This window comes from Mobula hypostoma, chromosome 12, assembly GCF_963921235.1.
Source record: "Mobula hypostoma chromosome 12, sMobHyp1.1, whole genome shotgun sequence".
In the NCBI taxonomy this organism is placed as follows: Eukaryota; Metazoa; Chordata; class Chondrichthyes; order Myliobatiformes; family Myliobatidae; genus Mobula; species Mobula hypostoma.
The window spans coordinates 98,751,740-98,776,176 of NC_086108.1; the positions used below are offsets into that span (position 1 = coordinate 98,751,740).

Here is a 24,437-nt window from a genome sequence, read left to right on the forward strand (position 1 = left end):
TGAACCTTCGTCAACTGTATGGTAAAGTGTTGTGCTAACCATGTTGTTCTACCTTTCTGAGACATCCTCCTTTTAAGTTTCTCCAGCAGTTTGCCACTCAGACCCCAGCAGCTTCCAAAATGAAGCTAAAAATATGGGAATTATAATGCGTCAACAAGGAAGGCGGAATTCTTTCCCTTAAAGACATCAGAAAACTAAATGGGTAGTTTTAAGTTATTATTGCTACTTTTTGTTTTCCAAAATGTAATTTATTAAATTTCTAGCCACTATGATGGGACTAGATTTTAAGTTTCTGGATCAATGGTCACGCTGTGAACCGTTAGTACAGGAATTAGAACACTCCACTACCATACTACTTAATACCATGCTTGAATAATCAAACTACTAAATTCACTTCCTGTTAAGCCTTCTGTGGTCGTCCACATATATAAAGCTGACAAAATAAAGCTTCAGTTTATATAATCTTCTAAAATAGCAAACGATGCGGCCAATAACAAATAAAAACAGCAATTTAGTCATAATAGCAGAAAACGCCGGGGATACTCAACAACGAATGCTTCTTGATGAAGATATTACTGCATTTCAAGGAATGAGCTGCATGAAATACACCTGACATGCAAAAATAAAGGGAAGGTGAACACTTGAGCTCAAAACGCCCAGTCACACAGACCTGTCAAGTGTATTATGAAACAACAGTGCTCCCAGCCCAGGCGCCCTCACGCACCCGCGAGGTTTGATCCGTCCGCCCTGCCGTACGCCATGGCGTAGCACGTGACCGCAGTTTTATAAGGGGAGGCCGCGGCCGATGCGTGTCACTCCCTTCGCCTGGACAGGATGGCGTCTTGTAGTCGGTGAGTCCCGGTGACGGCGGGTTTCTCGTGTCCTAACGCCACCGCCACCCTGCCCACCCGCCCCTCCGCCCCTCGTCTAGAGTTGCCTGATGTCGAGAGATCTACACGCCCGGAGGTGATGTCGGGGGTTGGGGGGGGGTGACTCGGAACCCGGGAGCGGGGTACCAGGGCTCGTTCGCGGGAAGCGGTGCCGCTGGGCCAGGGGGAGGGGGAGGGATGGCGGGCGCCAGGGGCCCGTGACCCGTTTCTCGGGGGGTTCACGCACCGAGAACGTTTGGAGACCCCGGCGGCCCCTGGCACGGGAGGTGGGGAGGTTGGAGTAAGGGAACGATTGTGTGTGTGTGTTGGGGGAGAGTGTGAGAAGCGGGTATGGAAGGGTAGGGGAGAGGGTTGATACCTGTTACAGTCTGCACCGATTTTTGTCTCCCGCTGTCATCCGCTCCTGTTTAATTGTGGGGAGGAGAAGGGTTTACGATATGGAGGGAGAAAGGGAGGTAGGATATGGAGGGAGAGGGATGGGGTGGGTGGTCTGCCAAATTTCAACGTCTACAGTTAATATAATCGTCGCCTTTATGAGTGGCTCCTTGGCACAATTTGCCCAATCGATTCCTCTACCTTTGCACCACTCTTATTTGCTTAGTGAGCTTTTCATCTGTAGTCATACAGCACAAACAGACCCTTCCTCTCACAGTGTCCATACTTAACACTTGTAGCCCCGCTACACTGATTCTATTTGTACCAATCACCCCTCCCCCCCCCGAATAGTATCACAAACACGAGAAAATCTGCAGATGCTGGAAATCCAAAACAAGACATACAGCATCTATGCAAAAGAGTTAAACAGTGGCCGTTTCAGGCCGAGACCCTTCACTAGGACTGGAAAGGAAGGGGGAAGTAGTCAGACTAAGAAGGTGGGGGGGGGGGAGAAGAAGGACAAGGTGGCAGGTGATAGGTGAAACCAAGAGAGGGGGGAGGGGTAAAATAAATAGATGGAAAGTCAATTGGTGAAAGAGGGAAAGGACTGGAGAAGGGGGCATCTAATAGTCATAGTCATACCTTATTGATCCCGGGGGAAATTGGTTTTCGTTACAGTTGCACCATAAATAATTAACTAGTAATAAAACCATAAATAGTTAAATAGTAATATGTGAATTATGCCAGGAAATAAGTCCAGGACCAGCCTATCGGCTCAGGGTGTCTGACCCTCCAAGGGAGGAGTTGTAAAGTTTTATGGCCACAGGCAGGAATGACTTCCTATGACGCTCTGTGTTGCATCTCGGTGGAATGAGTCTCTGGCTGAATGTACTCCTGTGCCCAACCAGTACATTATGTAGTGGATGGGAGACATTGTCCAAGATGGCATGCAACTTGGACAGCATCCTCTTTTCAGACACCACCGTCAGAGAGTCCAGTTCCATCCCCACAACATCACTGGCTTTACGAATGAGTTTGTTGATTCTGTTGGTGTCTGCTACCCTCAGCCTGCTGCCCCAGCACACAACAGCAAATATGATCGCACTGGCCACCACAGACTCATAGAGCATCGTCCGGCAGATGTTAAAGGACGCCAGTCTCCTCAGGAAATAGAGATGGCTCTGACCCTTCTTGTAGACAGCCTCAGTGTTCTTTGACCAGTCCAGTTTATTGTCAATTCGTATCCCCAGGTATTTGTAATCCTCCACCATGTCAACACTGACCCCCTGGATGGAAACAGGGGTCACCAGTACCTTAGCTCTCCTCAGGTCTACCACCAGCTCCTTAGTCTTTTTCACATTAAGCTGCAGATAATTCTGCTCACACCATAGGAGATGTCTGAAGACCATGGAAGAAAGGGAAGAGGGAGGTGATAGGAAAGGAGAGGTGCGAAAGGGAAACTGGAATGATGGAGGGGGGAGGGGCAGTTGCTGGAAGTTAAGAAATCGATGTTCCAATTGATGTTGAAAGCCACCCAGATGAAATATAAGGTGTTGCTTCTCCAACCTAAATGTGGCCTTATCATGGGAGTAGAGGCAATGGACTGACATGTCGGAATGGGAAATAGAATTGAAATGGGTGACTACCATTAAACCCGCCTCCCCTCCACTGTGCCTTGCTTATTAACTGTTATAAATATTTTAACACAAGTATATTTGTATCTTGAGTCGTTGGAAGGGCTGCAGTCACAACAAACAGGGCAGGTGGGGTGAGTGTGAATTGGACCTGTGTGTGTGTGTGGTAGTGCCTGATCATTATATTGTGAAGTCATAAGCTGATGTCACTTTTAAAGTGTCTTTCACGGATAGCTTGACACAAATGGGAGACCAAATTCAAATGGGTCAAATTAATGTCTGCTACCTTTGACATTGGATTTGTTCTACTGTCATGTGGTTTGATTAGTCTAGATGTAATCAATATTAGTTCACCGGGGAAGTTGAAGGCCCAATATCTAAGTCCGAGGCTGAAGACATCCTTTCCTGGGGTTGGAGGATTGTAAATGAGCTTGGATGGGTGGAAGGAAAGAACAGGGCTTGTTCTGCTGTTGCTGATTCTGTTCTGTTCTGTGTTTTTCTGCTGAACATTGTGGGCATACTATGTTGGCGCCAATTGTACGCAACCCCCTGCATACCTTCAGGTATGTTGGTTGTTAACACAAAGAATGCATTTCACTCTGTGCCCATGTACATGTGATCATTAAATTTGAATCTTGAATTGCAAACTGCATAACATCTACTGTAATCCAGAAGGAATGACAAGGCTGAAATAACTAAAAAAAAAGGCAATTATAAACTTAAATACTATGGATCCTAGGAAGCTGAAATAAAAACCATATTTTGATAATCGGCATATTGCAAGAGGCTGTTCAGTAATGTACTTCTCTGGTACTGAAGTAGCAGCACATCGTGTACTTACTACCAGTGATGACAACGGATGTGTCTGAGATGTATTGGGCAGAGTCCACTATTCTGGAGCTTTTTGTGTTCCTGTGTATTTAAATTGCTGTACCAGACCATGATTCAGTCAGTTGTGGGTTGGGCTTGGAAAGATACTTCAAACATGAAGACAGAACCATCCACTGTCTCTGGCCTGTTGCAGAATTACCTCATTATCATTTTATGAAGTTATCTGTGATGGATGTAACCATCACAGGGAGATCAACTTGGAACAATGATGTAAGTGCCCTGTTACAAATGCTGAGCTGTTCAGTAATAGGTGGATTATCTCCTGTCCCCTGAAAAACAATTTCTGGTGATCGAATACTTCATTCCTGGCTTATTGTATGGAGTCACCTGCATAGTATGTCTACGTACAGGAGATATCACAACCTATACATCTGTTGATTTGATAGAGGCAAAATAGGGCAAGAAAGTTTCCACGTACAGTGTATTCTGGTTAATTGGGACCAGGACATTTTGCCCAATTAAGCGGTTGCCCCCATTAGCCAAAGTCTCACAGTGATAAGAGTGGGCTCCCTCACCTCTGACCCTCAACACAGGTGCCTCTCAGATCATTATTCTCTCTATACCCATGACTGTGTCGCCACCCACAGCTCCAATCTGCTAATTAAATTTGCTGATGACACCACTCTGTCCTAATCGCAAATAATAAGGAGGCAGCCTACAGAGAAGTCACCACCCTGACACAATGGTGTCAAGAAAACATCCTCTCCCTCAATGTCACAAAAACAAAGGAGCTGGTTGTGGACTACAGGAGGAATGGAGACCGTCTAACCCCACTGACATCAATGGATCTGGGGTGGAGAGGGTGAACGGCTTTAAATTCCTCAGCATACACATCACCAAGGATCTCAGGTGTCTGTACATACAGGCTCAGACAGTTGAAGAAGTTTGGTATGGGCCCCTGAATCCCAAGAACTTTCTACAGGGGCACTATTGAGACCATCCTGACTGGCTACAACACTGCCTGGTATGGGAACTTTACTTCCCTCAATGGCAGGATTCTGCAGAGATTAATATGGATAGCCCAGCGCATCTGTAGATGCTATTCAGGACTTTTACAAAGACGGGTGTGTAAAAAGGGCCCAAAGGATCATTGGGGACCTGAGTCACCCCAACCACAAACTGTTCCAGCTGTTACCATCAGGGAAACAGTACCACAGCATAAAAGCCAGGACCAACAGGCTCTGGGACAGCTTCTTCCACCAGGTCATCAGACTGATTAATTCATGCTGATGCAATTGTATGTTTATATTATATTGACTGTCCTGTAATACATATTATTTATTACAGATTACTATAAATTGCACATTTAGACGGAGACATAATGTGAAGTTATTTACTCCATGTATATGAAGAATGTAAGAAAGTCAATTCAAATAGTTAAGGTATGAAAAGGACTAGCTGTCCTTTAACTGTGTAATAAGTTATGAAGTACAGAACAAATTAGAATATTATCAATACCAATACAATACACTATCAGTACTATTAGTTCCTAATAGTTATTAATAGAAGACTTTATCCAATGTGTGCTGGTGTGTTCTTTTGATTGACTACAAATGGACAAAATCAACGCAGACACCTAGTGCAGATGATGGACTGCCTTTACCACTGCATTCTCCAAATCTACATTTTCATTGCAACGTTTAAGATGATGGTCGAGACCTTCAAATTTTTTGTAGTTCCTAACTTGGTAAAGTAATGAAATTATTTCATTTTTACTCCCGGCCATTTCTGGCATCTCCAAGCCTGAGTGCTTGAAACTGCAGTGAGCAAAACATTTCAGAATTGTCTCACTGCTTGTTTGTTACCAACTATCAGCGACTAAAATCACTGCTTTTAGAACACAAACACGTGCACTGACGCTGTTTAAAAACTGTTTGCTCTAAGTGTAGTGTAAATGGCCATACAAGTGTGTGCAACTGAATCTAGTTAGAAACTGTTCAGCAACAGACTCCTGTCCGATTAAATGGCATAGAGTCCCGAATAAGTCACTGCCCTGATAAACCGATGGCCCAGTTAACCAGAGTTCGCTACATTATGGGCTATGAATAAAAGGCACAGGATGTTTACAAATCAATAGTGTTTGCACAATAAAGTCATAGCCAAGGTCAGTACCTGAGCGCCCAAACCAAAACTTAATGCCATTTTTGGGATATCATTACAACGAAGAAAAGTTCACTACTGTTTTCTCATCAATGCATGACGGACAATGATTGTGTCCCTGACAACACTGGGATAAGTCATGGGAGCATGAAACATTGGAATTGCTTGTACACTGATGTATTATTGTTATTCTCCTTGTTGGCTCATTGAGCCCAACAAATCAAGAATACCTCAGTGATTTCTAATGTATGCTGAGTTGATCTCACATGCCAATTCTCCCCAACTTTTCTCTGAAGGATATTAATATGATTCTCAGTTGTAGAAAAAAAATCATTGTACATAATGTTCGTAAGCTTGAATTGAATTGAAAACTTCTATATTTATTCTTCATTGCACAGTAAGTTACATTAACACCTGGTTGTCAGTGCCCTGGGATCCATTTGAACAGAGCTGATCTATTTTGGTTTTGACCTTTGCTCAAAAGCTTCAAAAACCTTCTTTTTGCTTTGATGAGGACAGCATTTGCACATTTTGTAAATATACAGTTTTTTTTTAATGTAAACGATTAATGGTTTGGATTTTGTCAATCGCTGTGAAGCATTTAAGTGCATATTTCAGGAGTTCTGTCAGGGTCTATTTGTTAAATTCACATTGAAGTCTAGCAAAGTAGAACTTAAGTCACTGAAAGAGTTGGAGATGATGTACCAGGAGGAAGAACCATGTGTAGCAGAAAGTGTAAAACCAATTCCATACACGTCATTATGATGTGCAAGAGAGTGATTTAAGAGCTTTGACAGAGTTCGTGCTGAACCCATCGTAGGACAGCAAACACAGGCTCTTGACCCACAATGTAGCTCGTACTGGCCTTGACCTTATCGTCGGCCTGCAGTGCCACTAACTCTAAAACCTTATGCTGCGTTCTGTTATTGCTTTCCCTAATACTACAATGCACTTTTGTAATGAATGATCTGTCTGGACGGCAGACTAAGCAGGTTTTACACTGCACTTCAATACATGTGTCAATAATAAACCAAATTACTAATTTTAGAAGGAAATCGTTGGTAGAATGCAAATCAGAAGTTATTGGGACCTAATTGCTTCATTCTCTAGTTTGATTGCACTTAATATGTATCCAATTGTGGTTGTTGAAATATTAAAAATAGTTAAGATCTATTAGTAGTTAATGAGATTATTAACACGCAGCAGAATATTAAATCATAACAGAAAGGAACAGGGGAAATCTATTCAGGCCTTGTGTCTGGTGCAGCATTCGGGAAAATCATGGTCGTGCTTTTGCTCTCCTGCACTAACATATTCCTTGATTCTTTCTGAAACTATATCAGTCCCTGTTTTGAATACTCTAAACCTCTGAGTGGTGAACTACTCTTATAGTGAATTCCAAACATTGGCTGCCCTCTTGGTGAAGAGGTTATTGTCCTAAATGGCTGACTCTTCAATAATGTCAAACCCCTAAAGAGTTCTGTATGTTTCAATGAGATCACCACATTTTAGTGTTATTCCAGTGACGAAAGTGCTATTCAGGAAAGTATTGGGTTTTTCTGTTGAGGCTTGTGGTGTCTAAGAAATGCAAGATAGTTGTAGAATACTGAACTCTGCAGTGAGAGTCTAAAAAGAGAAATGGGCAAGTAAAACACAAGCAACACACATAAAAGTTGCATAAAAGAAGGGTCTTGGCCCGAAACGTCGACTGTACCTCTTTCCAGAGATGCTGCCTGGCCTGCTGCGTTCACCAGCAACTTTTATGTGTGTTGCTTGAAAGTCCAGCTTATACAGATTTCCTCGTATTTGCGGAAATAAAACACAAGCTATGTCTTGGATTGTTATCTGTAATTTAGTCAACCAGTGATTAGTAGTGGTTAACGTAGAGACTGGAGTGAATACCCTAGGATCTATTGAAAGATGACATTTCGATCTGTCAATGATCTGCATAAAAATGATTTTTAAAGAAAATGGATAGGTAACAAGTCGTTATCTGTCTGTTCATTGATGTGTCTTATAATTTGAGCTTGTACTTCAAGATAGTGTGGGTGCCATAAGTGTATGAGTACTTCGGCCCAGGTAAACAAAACGTCTGATATACTTCATCATTATTGATCACAACTGATTATCGCCACAGTCAGACAGTGACTTCAAACAAGGGGGTTTTTAATTTTGTTTTGTAAGTCTATTCAATGTGTGATATGAGTTGTGGGACCGTGGGAGGAAACAGGAGCACCCAGAGAAAACCCACATGGTCACGGGAGCTACAAAGCATTGTGCTAGCCGCTAAGCTACTGTGATGCCCTGTTCTTGTTATCTGGCTTGTGCGGACTATTATTTCTGTGAAATGTTTGTGTCTGTTGTGTGATTTTATGCTGAAAAGCTTTTCAGGAAATATTTCATTGTTACTTTCACCAGAGGGTGATCTATCTGGTTGAAAGTGGCATTTTGAGGAGGATTTGATACAGGGAGCTAGGATAGTTTTGGGGGTTGGTTTATATCTTTTACAAATGTAATGTATAATGCTTATCAGGCTACAAATATCATTAGCTGTATTTCTGGGAATTGTCTGAATAGATAAATAGACTGACCTTTTCAACTCCGTTCCAAAGTCACAGCTGTGCTTGGACAGCTTTAGTCAGTTATGCAACAGAAAACAGTCTTCACCTAGAAAGTCTCAAAGTGGTTAACTAAATGAATTCTTGATATTAATCCCACCATAGATATGCTACATGTTTCAGATTTAGATTCCTTTATTTATCACGTACGTCAAAAGATACAGTGAAATGTGTTTGCATTAACAGCCAGCACAATGTAAGGATGTGCCAGGGGCTGCTGCAGATGTCACCATGTCTTCTATCGACAACTTGTATTACGGTTTACCATTTTGCTCTTCAGTTGATAAGGGCACAAGCTGCTGTAGTGAAGGAACGTGAATTTAGAAAGGACTTAGGAGTTATCAATGTTCACGATTTTCTCACAAAATATGTCTGATTTAAACAATCTGTTCCTACATTCATTGGCCTAATCTCAAATAATAACGAGGCAGCCTACAGAGAAGAAGTCATCACCCTGCCACAGTGGTGTCAAGAAAACAACCTCTCCCTCAATGTCACAAAAACAAAGGAGCTGGTTGTGGACTACAGGAGGAAAGAAGACAGGCTAGCCCCTATTGACATCAATGCATCTGGGGTTGAGAGGGGGAACAGCTTTAAGTTCCTCAGAATGAACTTCACCGAAGATCTCACATGGTCTGCACATACCAGCTGTGTGATGAAAAAGGCACAATAGCGCCTCTTTCACCTCAAGCGGTTGAAGAAGTTTGGCATGAGACCACAAATCCTAAGGGTTTTCTACAGGGGCACAATTAAGAGCATCCTGACTGGCTGCATTACTGCCTACTGTGGGAACTGTATTTCCCTCAATCGCAGGACTCTGCAGAGTGTGCAGGTAGCCCAGCGTATCTGTAAATGTGAACTTCCCACTATTCAGGGCATTTATAGAGACGAGTGCGTAAAAAGGGCCCAAAGGATTATTGGAGACGTGAGTCACCCCAACCACAAACTTTTCCAGCTGCTACCATCTGGGAAATGATGGTAAAAGCCAGGACCAGCAGCTTCTTCCACCAGGACATCAGACTGATTAATTCATGCTGATACAATTATATTTCTATGTTATATTTTTTAGATTATGAGAACACTCAGTCCTCTTTTATTGTCATTTAGAAATGCATACATGCATTAAGAAATGATACAATGTTTCTCCAGAGTGGTATCACAGAAAACAGGACAAATCAAAGACTAACACTGACAGAACCACATAATTGTAACATATAGTTACAGCAGTGCAAAGCAATACTATAATTTGATGAAGAACAAACCGTGGGCATGGTAAAAAAGAGACTCAAAGTCCCCGAGTCGATCGACTCCCAAGTCCCTGATAGTAGGCGGCAAAAGGGAGAAACTCCCTGCCATAAACCTCCAGGCACCGTCAACTTGCCGATGCCTTGGAAGTAGCCGACCACAGCCGACACTGAGTCCGTCCGTCCGAAAATTTCGTGCTTCCGACCAGCCCCTCCGATACAGCCTCCCGAGCACCTTCGACCTAGCCTCGGCTGCTGAAACAAGCAAAGCCAAGGATTTGGGGCCTTCTGCTCCGGAGATTCCAGTTACCACACAATAGCAGTGGCAGCAAAGCAGGCATTTCAGAAGTTTTCCAGATGTTCCTCCGTACTCTCACGACCGTCTCCATCAAATCAGAATTGTGCACGGTCCCCTACTTGACAGATTACAGATATCATTCACCGGAGAGGCCGCATGCGCTGCATCGCACCGCCATCTTCTCCTCCTTGACTATCCTGTTGTACATGCTATTTATTACAAATTACTATAAATTGCATATTTAGCCAGAGACATAACATAGAGATTTTTACTCTTCATGTATGTGAAGGATGTAATTTTCATGTATGTGAAGGATGTCATTAATCTTCATGTATGTGAAGGATGTCATTAATAGTCGGTTCAGTTCAGTTCAATGCATATATAATATAGTTTGAAATGTGGGATACCATTTGCTAGAAGATCAGCGTGGTCAACCATACATGAAGCCAAAAGAGATGGAGTATCTTAAATGGATTTTTTTGTATCTGTGTTTACTAGGGAGAGGGACACAGTCTATAGAAGTGATAGCTTCTGTCTAACCGATCTTACAGCTTTTCAAGGAGGTTACCAGGAAAGTTGATGAAAGAATGACAGTGGATGTTGTCTACATGGACTTTGAATAGGTTAGGACTTTGTTCTCTGGAGCATAGGAGACTGGGGGTGGGTGTGCGGTTTGATGGAGATATACAAAATTGAGTGGTATAGATCAGGTAAATGCAAGCAAGCTTTTTTTTACTGAAGTTGGATGAGACCAGGATGTGAAGTAATGGTTTAAGGGGAACATTAAGGGAAACTTCTCCACTTAGAGGGTGGTGCGAGTGTGAAACAAGCTGTCAGTGGAATTGGATGCGGGCTTGATTTCAACATTTAAGAGAAGTTTGAATAAGTACATGGATGGTAGGTGAATGGAGAGCTGTGGTACATTTGCAGGTCAATGGGCCCGAGAGCCTGTTTCTCGTCTGTAGTACTGAATGAATAAGTAATTTGTAACATGGGGTTATATGAACCTTTTTGCTTTTCACTGAGTTACACTTTTAAGATAAATGTTAGTTGTGAAAGTTTGTAGTTGGACCTGAGGGTCTCACTTCATGCTAAGGGATGAAATTTTCAGTGAGAAATATTTTTGGAATTTACCAGGGAAGTTCAGATTTTTTAAAATGTATTTGCTATTCTTGAATCTAAGTGATAGCTGAGTGACCTCTTGGATCTTGATTGCTTTGTAATTCTAGCATTGCTTGCTTTTAGAGTTGCGAAAGTCAAATATTCCAAGGGACAAGGCAAGCATTTCCCCAGATTGCTGTAATCTTTTATCATAGTACTTGAATTTACTCCCATGTCCTTTTCAACTGCTGACATGTCACATGTTGGCTCATCAATGACAAAGCAAATCGCATCCTTTTGTCAAAGGCACAGTCTCTGGCAGTTATTCTCAGTGTTTGGATTGGCTTTAATGAAATTCTGCAGACTGAGAGTTCGGACTGTGTAACTGAGATAAATGATTCTAAATCTATGGGTTTGTACTCATTTTGTTTTTTTACTAACATTTACAACAATATTGTAGTTACAGTATTTTTGTTTGTTGCCTTTTAGTGGAGATCCATTACCCAGAGTGCAGTGTCCAAACCATCCAGATGCCATACTGGTGGAAGATTACCGGGCCGGTGATATGATCTGTCCAGAATGTGGACTGGTTGTAGGTAAAAGAAGTATTTATGTTACATACTGTCATCTGTAAAATATGAAGTCAGTGTATAAATTTGCTATTATAGTTTTCCTTCTCTTATTAATTACATATATATGAGATGGTGTAAAGGAAAAGAAAACTTAAATGACTTCCTTTAGTTTTGGAATTGAAAACTGAAAGTAACTTTGTTCCGTGGCATGCAGAGCTTGGTTGCTCATTATTGGTCAGTTATGCACAATCGAAGACCAGTGTTTATGTCCAACAAAACACCACCAGCATCTTATGTCCAACATCTTATCTGTTAACCTGTGTTTGCCAGTTCCTGGCCTGAACTTTTTGTGGCTTTGGAATTATCTAGACTGCCTTTTGTGTCCAAAAATGTACTTTTGCTTAACAAATGTTACGTGTCTGTGGCATCACTTAAAGCCAATAATGATAAAATAATGTAATTTGCATTTCAATTCAATTCAAAAAACTTTATTGTCATTCTAACCGTACATCAGCTCTGCAGGGCAGAATGAGACAGCGTTTCCCAGGAGCAGTGCAATCATAACATAACAAACACAACACTAAATAATAAGCATAACAATAAATAGTAAAACACAACAGCCACATGTCAGTTAAAATCAAGTTATAAGTGTCCAGTGCAAGTTAAAAGTGTCCAAAGCAGAGTCAGCTAGAGCAGCTATTTAGCAGTCTGACTGCCTGTGGGAGGAAGCTGTTCAGTAGCCTTGTGGTTTTAGTTTTGATGCTCCTGTAACGTTTGCCTGATAGCAGAAGAACAAACAGTTCATGGAGAGGGTGTGAGGGGTCTTTAATGATGTACCGTGTCTTCTGGAGGCATCGACTCTGAAAGAGGTCTTGGACAGAAGGTAGGGAGACCCCAATAACCTTCTCTGCTCCCCTAACCACCCTCTGCAAGGCTTGTTTGTCGACAGCACTGCAGCTGGAGTACCAGGTTGTGATGCAAAAGGTCAGCACACTCTCAACCACGCCTCTGTAGAATGTAGTTAAGATGTTAGTGGGGAGTGATGCTTGTTTAAGCTTCCTCAGAAAGTGCAATCTCTGCTGGGCCCGTTTCACAATCCCAGTGGTGTTCCTGGACCAGGTGAGATTGTCCGAGATCTGCACCCCAAGAAACCTGATGTTTTCCACTCTCTTCACTGTGGAGCCGCTGTTGCTGAGGGGTGTGTGCTCAGGCTAAGACCGTCTGAAATCGACAATCATCTCCTTGGTTTTGGTGACATTAAGCACCAAGTTGTTATCACTGCACCAGCTCTCTACGTGTTTGACCTCCTCCCTGTACATAGTTTCATCATTTTTGCTGATGAGCCCCACCACTGTGGTATCATCTGCAAATTTAATGATCAGGTTCTCCTTGAATCTGGCTGCACAGTCATGTGTTAGCAGTGTAAACAGCAATGGGCTAAGCACACAGCCTTGTGGGGATCCAGTGCTCAGCGTTTCTTCAGAGAAAAGGGCAGGCTGATTTTAAATTGGTGGTGATTTTTTTTGTTGGTCTCGGTTTTATACTATTTAATAGGGGAGTAGATCCAAGTACAGCAGTTCATATGAAATTAAACCAATGTTATCTATTTGCTCCATTCTTTCAAATGGTTCTGTTGATTATCAGAGCATGTATACAGTATACAACCTGAAATTCTTGTCTTTTATGCACTTTGATTGTTCGTTGTGTGCTTGTTAGTTTGTTATCCAACTAAGGACATGTCTGCTTTGGTGTTGGCTCTCAAATCCTGTATAACTGCCTCTAGGCTCCTAAGGATCTTTCCTTCTTTGCTTCTTAGTACATTTCTCATGCCTGGCACGTTTTTCCAAAATCTCCCAGCCAGGTGTCATAAGACTTTTAGCGCATATTCTCATGCACACCACCACCTAGCTGTATTGATACTGTCACACCACAGATAACAGAACTGACCTCCATCACGACAGGAAGGTTTAAAGATATTGTATATCTCCTTTGAGAAATTCTAACGTCCTCATAAATACTTGGGAATCCCTGGCCTGTTGCCTTTCATCTTGAAAGAAGAACCGTTTTGGAAGACAAGGAAAAATAAGTCTCTATGATAGGAGCAAGTGAAGGCTATTCACACAGAACACATCAAACTAATGTTCAGAAAGTTAAACATTTAAAGTAAATTTATTATCAAAGTATGAATGTATCTAACACTATATACTACCTTGAGAACGCAAACAACAGGAATTCTGCAGATGCTGGAAATTCAAGCAACACACATAAAAGTTGCTGGTGAACGCAGCAGGCCAGGCAGCATCTCTAGGAAGAGGTGCAGTCGACGTTTCAGGCCGAGACCCTTCGTCAGGACCTCTTCCTAGAGATGCTGCCTGGCCTGCTGCGTTCACCAGCAACTTTTATGTGTGATACTACCTTGAGGTTCGTTTTCTTACGGGCATTCACAGGAAAATAAACACAATAGGATTAATGAAAGACTAAAATAATAAAGACATAAACAACCAATATGCAAAAGAAGACAAGTCATGGAAATAATAAAAAGGTAATAAATAATACTGACTTAAGTCTTTGAAAGTGAGTTCATAACAGGGGTTCCCAACCTGGGGTCCAGGGCATAACAAAGGTTGGGAACCCCTGGTCTATAGGTTGTGGAGTCAGTTCGGCATTGGAGTGAGTGAAGTTATCCACCCTCAACGCTGAGCAGTTTTCCTACCCTGTCAATCATCCACCACACCACCAGGGTGGTGCTTGCAGAAAGTGCATAATAGAACACTTCAGGCACCTGAAAACCCTGGCACTCGTAGTGGAAACAGATCATCTTTGACTCCAAAGGACTACCTTATAGCAACCTGTCTAATGTCCAGTATTGAGAAGAACAGGAAATTTTCTCCCAACTAATTGTTAGGAAGGTTGACTCCATTTCTTTGATTCCTGTCATAAACTCTGCTCGCTAGCCTCTGACCCCTTTCAGTCTGAAGATTGCCAAAAAAAGGAATGGGGTTAGTAGCTGATGAATTTGAAGATGATGATGTAAGTCCTTCCAATGTTTAATTATGGTACTGCTTGTTGGATGAACAACAGCTTATTTCGTTAAAGATGCTACAGAAGTTGTCCATCATTACGTCTTATTCTGCAGGTTCACATGCCACCATGTACATTGGCAATGCTTAGCAAAATCTGTCATTCAAAATCTACTGATGATGTTTAGTGCAAGCAACTTTTATATAGCTTATCAAGAATTAAACTCTGCTTATGTGAAAGACTGGTTTTTAAATACTAGTTATGAAAGTGGTATACAGTGGCATGCAAAAGTTTGGGGACCCCGGTCAAAATTTCTGTTACTGTGAATAGTTAAATGAGTAGAAGATGAACTGATCTCCAAAAGTCATAAAGTTAAAGATGAAACATTCTTTTCAACATTTTAAGCAAGATTAGTGTATTATTTTTGTTTTGTACAATTTTAGAGTGGGGGAGAAAAGGAAAGGAGCACCATGCAAAAGCTTGGGCACCCCAAGAGATTTGAGCTCTCAGATAACTTTTACCAAGGTGTCAGACCTTAATTAGCTTGTTAGGGCTATGGCTTGTTCACAATCATCGTTAGGAAAGGCCAGGTGATGCAAATTTCAAAGCTTTACAAATACCCTGACTCCTCAAACCTTGTCCCAATGATCAGTGGCCATGGGCTCCTCTAAGCAGCTGCCTAGCACTCTGAAAATTAAAATGAATGATGCCCACAAAGCAGGATGAGACTATAAGAAGATAGCAAAGCGTTTTCAGGTAGCCATTTCCTCAGTTCGTAATGTAATTAAGAAATGGCAGTTAACAGGAACGGTGGAGGAAAAGTTGAGGTCTGGAAGACTAAGAAAACTTTCCGAGAGAACTGCTCATAGGATTGCTAAAAAGGCAAATCAAAACCACCCTGTTTGACTGCAAAAGACTTTCAGGAAAATTTAGCACACTCTGGAGTGGTGGTGCACTGCTCTACTGTGCAGCGACACCAGCACAAATATGACCTTCATGGAAGAGTCATCAGAAGAAAACCTTTCCTGCATCCTCACCACAAAATTCAGCGTCAGAAGTTTACAAAGGAACATCTAAACAAGCCCGATGTATTTTGGAAACAAGTCCTGTGGACTGATGAAGTTAAAATAGAACTTTTTGGCCTCAATGAGCAAAGACATGTTTGGAGGAAAAAAAAGGTGCAGAATTTCTTGAAAATAACACCTCTCCAACTGTTAAGCACGGGGGTGGATCGATGATGCTTTGGGCTTGTGTTGCAGCCAGTGGCACGGGGAACATTTCACTGATAGAGGGAAGAATGAATTCAATTAAATACCAGCAAATTCTGGAAGCAAACATCACACCGTCTGTAAAAAAGCTGAAAATGAAAAGCGGAGGGCTTCTACAACAGGATAATGATCCTAAACACACCTCAAAATCCACAGTGGACTACCTCGAGGCGCAAGCTGAAGGTTTTGCCATGGCCTTCACAGTCCCCCGACCTAAACATCATCGAAAATCTGTGGATAGTCATACTTTACTGATCCCGGGGGAAATTGGTTTTCGTTACAGTTGCACCATAGATAATTAAGTAGTAATAAAACCATAAATAGTTAAATAGTAATATGTAAATTATGTCAGGAAATAAGTCCAGGACCAGCCTATTGGCTCAGGGTGTCTGACCCTCCAAGGGAGGAGTTGTAAAGTTTGATGGCCACTGGCAGGAATGACTTCCTATGACGCTCTGTGTTGCATAGACCTCAAAAGAGCAATGCATGCAAGACGGCCCAAGAATCTGTCAGAACTAGAAGCCTTTGCAAGGAAGAATGGACGAAAATCCCCCAAGCAAGAATTGAAAGACTCAGCTGGCTACAGAAAGCGTTTACAAGCTGTGATACTTGCCAAAGGGGGTGTTACTAAGTGCTGACCATGCCGGGTGCTCAAACTTTTGCTTCGGGCCCTTTTCCTTTTTTGTTATTTTGAAACTGTAAAAGTCGGAAATAAAAAAAAGTAATCTTGCTTAAAATATTAAAGAACTGTGTCATCTTTAACTTCATGCCTTTTGGAAATCAGGTAATCTTTTACTCATTTAGCTATTCACAGTAACAGAAATTTTGACCGGGGTGCCCAAACTTTTGCATGCCACTGTATAGTTGTTTTTCTGCACATCTTGCATGCTATTTTATCTGTGATCTGAAGCAAAGAAAACATCAGTTCTGTCAAAGGAAATGTTAGCTTGAAATAATTACTGCAGAAAACATGAGCATTACATATATTACTGTATTTACTTCTAAATAGAGCTTAGCAGGGGATAATCAAAGCACTTGATTAATTGTTTAGTGTAGCGTTGCACGCTCTCTCATTTCCTGAAGGGTCTTATTAGGATGCTACACAAGCACTTGATTAAAGAGGATTTACTGACTTAAATTTGTGGTTTATACTGGGTCATTAGAAGTCATATGCTTATTAGTCTCCCTTTCAAATTGTAATCAGTCTCTTTACAAAATGTATTGCATATTTGTGGTAAATGTAGGGAAAAACATAGTTGATAAAACCTCATAGATCTGCATTAATTTGTCTTGTCCATGTTTTATCACAGCTAACAATGAGGAGAGAATGAAGTTGCCATTGTTGGAAATTCTGAAGAATTGTTTGTGTTGTGTTTAGTTTATAGAAATTAATTTCTATTTTGGATTCATCAGTGGTTGCAGGCGTAATTTGCTGTTTGAGTCTTTGTGCCAACTGAGGTTTAAGCACATTTGTTTTTCTCAATTGTTGTCGCTTTTACAATGCTGAGCCATAGCCATCATTTTGAATTTATACAACTAATTAATGAAAAGATTTTTAATCAATGTAATAAAAATATTAAAATATTGTTCTTAAGTTGCATTCTCCGAACCCCTTTTTGAAGGTTCTAAAAAGAGAGGAATTCCCAAGATGGTTACACAAATTCTGTTCTCTATGTAATTTAGTATCTAAGGGCTTAATAGTTTCATACATTTACATTCTGCATGTGGTGAATGTGTTCATGCAAAAGCAATTTGCATGCTAGTTTAATTATCTCTAAATGTCTAGAATCATGGAAGCTTACAGCACAGAAAGTTCCCTCAGCCCGCCAAGTCTACATCGGCCATCAATTTACCATTTACACAATTCCTCTACTGTTCTCATTATATTCTCCCCACGTTTCCATAAATCCACCTAAGATTCTACCTTTTACCTACATAATAGGAGAAATTTTACAGTGGCCATTTAATTTATCAACCAACATGTCTTTGGGATGTGGAAGGAAGCCAGAATACCTCGAGAGAGGGTTCAATTCAATACAATCAGAATGTGCCTATTCCACACATCAGGATCGAAACCTCATTGACTGATCACTGTTTATCCAGCAAATGTCTGGTCTGTATTGTTGTGGCAAGTTGTTGGATCAGTTTTGATCTAATTCATTTCTCCCCATTGTCATAAGGTTGTGGTAAAGAAAGGGACTTTGTTTGTCCTTTGCCATAAATCTTAACAAAAATCTGTTTGGTTTGTCGGATTTACAGAAGCATTAATAATTTAGCCAATTGATATTTTGGAACAGGTCTGGTATTGTACATAACATTGCTAATGTATATCAGGCGCATTGGTCTAATGAGCCTGCAATGATATTCAAGGGTAATGTAGACCAGTTCAGGTACTTTGCCCTCACAGTGTCCTTTACTTGGTTTCCCATTAATGGATGTGGCGAAATAGCAGTTTCTGATTGAATCATACTGAGCGTCTCTTTAAACGAGATGGTTCCGAGCAATGTGACTGTGTTACTAATGTTAGCCAGCTATTTTTTTTATTGAAAATTAATGGGTGAAAGATGCAGGCTGCAGAATAGATGTGAGAAAACTGCTTTTAGCTCGGGATTTAGACCTGGAATTTACTGTCAGAAAACCTGTTGGAGACAATCAAGAACGCAAACAACAGGAATTCTGCAGATGCTGGAAATTCAAGCACCACACATCAAAGTTGCTGGTGAACGCAGCAGGCCAGGCAGCATCTCTAGGAAGAGGTACAGTCGATGTTTCAGGCCGAGACCCTTCGTCAGGACTCACGAAGGGTCTCGGCCTGAAACGTCAACTGTACCTCTTCCTAGAGATGCTGCCTGGCCTGCTGTGTTCACCAGCAACTTTGATGTGTGGAGACAATCAAGAAGTGGCTTTAAAAGCAAAGGGGATAGGCACATGAAAAAATAATTTGCAAGGCCATGAAGGAATGGAATTCGTGAGATTGCTCTTCTAAGAGCTAGCATCAGGTTAATGTGCCAAATGTCATGTGCCATTATTGATTCTGTGAAATTAAGCACTCTCATTTAGTAAGGTAAATGGGAGATGGCCAAAGTCAACTGCTGGTGTCAGCGTGCGGTCAAATTTTAAAGTGCCTTTGGTTATTGATGCACTTGGTGAGTTGACTTAACCATTCACTTTGAATTAACTCTAACATGGAATGTTGAATAAAATCAAAAGCGGTAAGTGTTATACAGTGCACCTCTTTTAAATATAATATTTGACATGTAAGCCTGAACAATTGTTTTTCCTTTGATAAATGTTCAAGTCAAGGCTGAATTTATAAAGGATACTATCTGTTAATGTTAGCACAAGTTCATCCTCTGTCCAGTGTGCTGTGGCATAGTGGAAGTAAAGGTTTATGACTTGAATACAGGGTCCAAATTGTAATCTTCGGGACCTGACTTAACTACAGTTGAAATGTTTTAATTTTGACTAATGTGGAATTTCATGTGTAATTGATTGGTACAATACACAAACAGTAAATGTGGCGATGTGCATTTGCTTTTGGTCATCTTGGAGGGTTCAGTGGACAAGGGAAGCCATTCCTTGTCCTTTCAACAAAGTTGCTGGTGAACGCAGCAGGCCAGGCAGCATCTGTAGGAAGAGGTGCAGTCGACGTTTCAGGCCGAGACCCTTCGTCAAGGAAGAGTGAGTAAGGGATTTGAAAGTTGGAGGGGGAGGGGGAGATCCAAAATGATAGGAGAAGACAGGAGGGGGAGGGATAGAGCCAAGAGCTGGACAGGTGATTGGCAACAGGGGATACGAGAGGATCATGGGACAGGAGGTCCGGGAAGAAAGACAGGGTGGGGGGGACACCCAGAGGATGGGCAAGGGGTATATTCAGAGAGACAGAGGGAGAAAAAGGAGAGTGAGAGAAAGAATGTGTGCATAAAAATAAGTAACAGATGGGGTACGAGGGGGAGGTGGGTCCTTAGCGGAAGTTAGAGAAGTCGATGTTCATGCCATCAGGTTGGAGGCTACCCAGACGGAATATAAGGTGTTGTTCCTCCAACCTGAGTGTGGCTTCATCTTTACAGTGGAGGAGGCCGTGGATAGACATGTCAGAATGGGAATGGGATGTGGAATTAAAATGTGTGGCCACTGGGAGATCCTGCTTTCTCTGGCGGACAGAGCGTAGATTTTCAGCAAAGCGGTCTCCTAGTCTGCGTCGGGTCTCGCCAATATATAAAAGGCCACATCAGGAGCACCGGATGCAGTATATCACCCCAGTCGACTCACAGGTGAAGTGTTGCCTCACCTGGAAGGACTGTTTGGGGCCCTGAATGGTGGTAAGGGAGGAAGTGTAAGGGCATGTGTAGATATACTGCGTCTGGTGCTCCCGATGTGGCCTTTTATATATTGGCGAGACCCGACGCAGACTGGGAGACCGCTTTGCTGAACATCTACGCTCTGTCCGCCAGAGAAAGCAGGATCTCCCAGTGGCCACACATTTTAATTCCACATCCCATTCCCATTCTGATATGTCTATCCACGGCCTCCTCTACTGTAAAGATGAAGCCACACTCAGGTTGGAGGAACAACACCTTATATTCCGTCTGGGTAGCCTCCAACCTGATGGCATGAACATCGACTTCTCTAACTTCCACTAAGGCCCCACCTCCCCCTCGTACCCCATCTGTTACTTATTTTTATGCACACATTCTTTCTCTCACTCTCCTTTTTCTCCCTCTGTCCCTCTGAATATACCTCTTGCCCATCCTCTGGGTCCCCCCCGCCTTGTCTTTCTTCCCGGACCTCCTGTCCCATGATCCTCTCGTATCCCCTTTTGCCTATCACCTGTCCAGCTCTTGGCTCCATCCCTCCCCCTCCTGTCTTCTCCTATCATTTTGGATCTCCCCCTCCCCCTCCAACTTTCAAATCCCTTACTCACTCTTCCTTCAGTTAGTCCTGACGAAGGGTCTCGGCCTGAAACGTCGACTGCACCTCTTCCTACAGATGCTGCCTGGCCTGCTGCGTTCACCAGCAACTTTGATGTGTGTTGCTTGAATTTCCAGCATCTGCAGAATTCCTGTTGTTTCCTTGTCCTTTCATAATCAGGTGATGAATGAGCAAATACAGAATGCAGCTTGCTATAATCAAAGGAAAACAGCCTCGTTTGGGGGGGGAGGGGGGCGGGGAGGCAGCAGTCCAAATCACAGATTAGATTATGAGAACACTCAGTCCTCTTTTTTTGTCATTTAGAAATGCATACATGCATTAAGAAATGATACAATGTTTCTCCAGAGTGATATCACAGAAAACAGGACAAACCAAAGACTAACACTGACAGAACCTCATAATTATAACGTATAGTTACAGCAGTGCAAAGCAGTACCATAATTTGATAAAGAACAAACCATGGGCACAGTAAAAAAAGACTCAAAAGTCCCCGAGTCCCCGATAGCAGCGGCAAAAGGAGAAACTCCCTGCCATAAACCTCCAGGCACCGTCAACTTGCCGATGCCTTGGAAGCAGCCAACCACACCGGACACCGAGTCCATCCATCCAAAAACTTCGAGCCTTTGACCAGCCCTCCGATACAGCCTCCCGAGCGCCATCCTCTGCCGAGCGCCTTCGACCTTGCTTCGGCTGCTGAAACAAGCAAAGCCGAGGATTTCGGGGCCTTCTGCTCTGGAGATTCCGGTTACCACACAGTAGCAGCGGCAGCGAAGCGGGCATTTCAGAAGTTTTCCAGATGTTCTTCTGTACTCTCACGTCCGTCTCCATCAAATCAGAATTGTGCACGGTCCCGTACTTGACAGATAACAGATATTCATCACCAGAGAGGCCGCATGCGCCGCCATCTTCTCCTCCTCCACATTGACATGTGCACAAAGATGGGAACAGTGTAGTAGTTGGACAGAATTTATATTCCTGTGAAGCTTGATAAAACTTTTCGATGGTTGGTTTAATATGATTTTCATGCTGATGTCCATCCTCATTTCTTTCAACAGGTGATAGGGTTATAGACGTTGGCTCAGAATGGCGAACATTTAGTAATGACAAAGCAACAAAAGACCCATCTCGAGTTGGTGATGCCCAGAATCCACTGCTAAATGGTGGGGATTTGTCAACGATGATTGGGAAGGTAGGAATGTGACTAGCAGTAAATTGACTTGATAAAATGTAACTTAACATAACAAATTTTCTGCAGTGTTAAACAAGAAGGTAATGGTTCCAAAGAAATGCAGAACTCCTCACTGTCTCCATCTTTGAAACATATAGAAACATAGAAAATAGGTGCAGGAGTAGGCCATTCGGCCCTTTGAGCCTGCTTCACCATTCAGTATGATCATGGCTGATCATCCAACTCAGAACCCTGTACCAGCCTTCCCTCCATACCCTTTGGACACACATCAATCTGTGATTTGGACTACTGCCCGCAGTTGTTTTTTTTAACTGAACCTGAATTTTGACGGTGGACACAGTTGATAAATTTTCTCACTCTCAACCTCCCTCTTCACAATGTGGAAATGGAGTATGATTATTATTGCTGCCAAGACCTCTGGCATAGACTGCATGTGGAGGAATTTTTTTCATTATCACAACTTAGCCTGTCGAAGAGTAAACACCTATGTAAATCACTTGTGATTGATCACCTTGATTCTTGTTTAACGCGGGAGCTGTGGGGCAGAAAGGAATGTTTGCTGGTTGTTGCTTTGACCTATAAATGTTAGGTTCCTCTATTTCTGGATAATTGTAAACTTGTTTTGGAGCAGCACATTGCCATTATCTGTAAGGTAGCTACTTTCTTAAGATTCCTAAGACACTGAATTGTTGGTCTTACCAGAATGAAGTTGGAAGTCAGTAAAATAGCTGGCTTCCAGTCATCCAGCTTGGCAATATCAATTCTCTCTTCAGCACTGCTCCTATCCACTCCTTTAATCCTGTCTCTGATCCTCAAATATCACTATCTTCCCCCCCCCGCCCCCGCAAAGCTTCTGATCCTTCTGCATGCATTGACTTTGCATGGTCCTCAGTCTCGCCCTTGCAGCAGCCCAGCTGCGTCTTTGATCCTCTTGCAAACTTATTTATCATTCCTCCACTTCCCATTCTGTCCAACTCCCTTTGCTGCCCTGATCACACTGAGTTCTTGTATGCCTATCACCCTACAGTCGTCATCACTGACACTGTCCCTCCCAGGCATCTTGCTTGAGCTGGTGAACAAGCACAATCAGTCATGTCTGATTTGGAGTCCTCACTTCCTCAGGAGGCTAAGGAAATTTTGCATGTCCCTGGTGACTTGCAGTTTTTATCGATGCACCATGTCTGGATGCATAAAACTCGGTATGGCAACTGCTCTGCAGGGAGTTGTGGGCACGGCTGAGCACATCATAGAAACCAGCCTCCCCTCCATGGACTTTGTGTGTACTTCAGCAACTTCAGTAGAGCAGCCAGCACAATCAAAGACTCCTGCCCACCTAGACATATTCTCTTCTCCCCTGTTTCATCAGGCAGGCAGAAGATATGAGAAAAGGCCTGAAAGCATGTACAACCAGACTTAAGGACAGCTGCTATCTTACTATTAGAAGACTATTGCATAAGTTGGACTCTTGCATTTTATTATTTAACTGCACTGCACTTTCTCTGTAGCTTTATTCTGTATTGCATTTGTTTTACCTTGTTCTACCTCAATACACTGTGTATGAACAGCATGTTGACTGTGTATGAACACAAAGTTGACTGGAAAGAGACACTGGCAGGAAAGACAGCAGAGCAGCAGTGGCTGGAGTTTATGCAAGAAATGAGGAAGGTGCAAGACAGGTATATTCCAAAAAAGAAGAAATTTTCGAGTGGAAAAAGGATGCAACCGTGGTTGACAAGAGAAGTCAAAGCCAAAGTTAAAGCTAAGGAGAGGGCATACAAGGAAGCAAAAATTAGTGGGAAGACAGAGGATTGGGAAGTCTTTAAAACCTTACAAAAGGAAACCAAGAAGGTCATTAAGAGAGAAAAGATTAACTATGAAAGGAAACTAGCAAATAATATCGAAGAGGATACTAAAAGCTTTTTCAAGTATATAAAGAGTAAAAGACCGGTGAGAGTAGATAAAGGACCGATAGAAAATGATACTGGAGAAATTGTAATGGGAGATGAGGAGATGGCAGAGGAACTGAACAAGTATTTTGCATTAGTCTTCACTGAGAAAGACGGCAGGATACCGGACACTCAAGGGTGGCAGGGAAGAGAAGTGTGCGCAGTCACAATTACGACAGAGTAAGTACTCAGGAAGCTGAATAGGCTCAAGGTCGATAAATCTCCTGGACCAGATGGAATGCACCCTTGTGTTCTGAAGGAAGTAGCTGTGGAGATTGCGGAGGCATTGCGATGATCTTTCAAAAGTCGATAGATTCTGGCATGGTTCCGGAGGACTGGAAGATTGCAAATGTCACTC

The 24,437-nt window shown here is 42.4% G+C and overlaps 1 protein-coding gene across 1 annotated transcript in view; it reads left to right on the forward strand.

Moving 5' to 3' along the window:
* Window positions 1-769: 769 nt before the first annotated feature.
* gtf2b (general transcription factor IIB) overlaps window positions 770-24,437 on the forward strand; it is a 31,063-nt gene continuing 7,395 nt past the window's right edge. Inside the window, exons 1-3 of the mRNA XM_063064692.1 lie at window positions 770-851; window positions 11,641-11,747; window positions 22,000-22,133. Of these exons, the coding sequence (XP_062920762.1) occupies window positions 835-851; window positions 11,641-11,747; window positions 22,000-22,133 (258 nt within the window). The 5' untranslated portion in view covers window positions 770-834. The remainder of the gene's footprint in view (window positions 852-11,640; window positions 11,748-21,999; window positions 22,134-24,437) is intronic.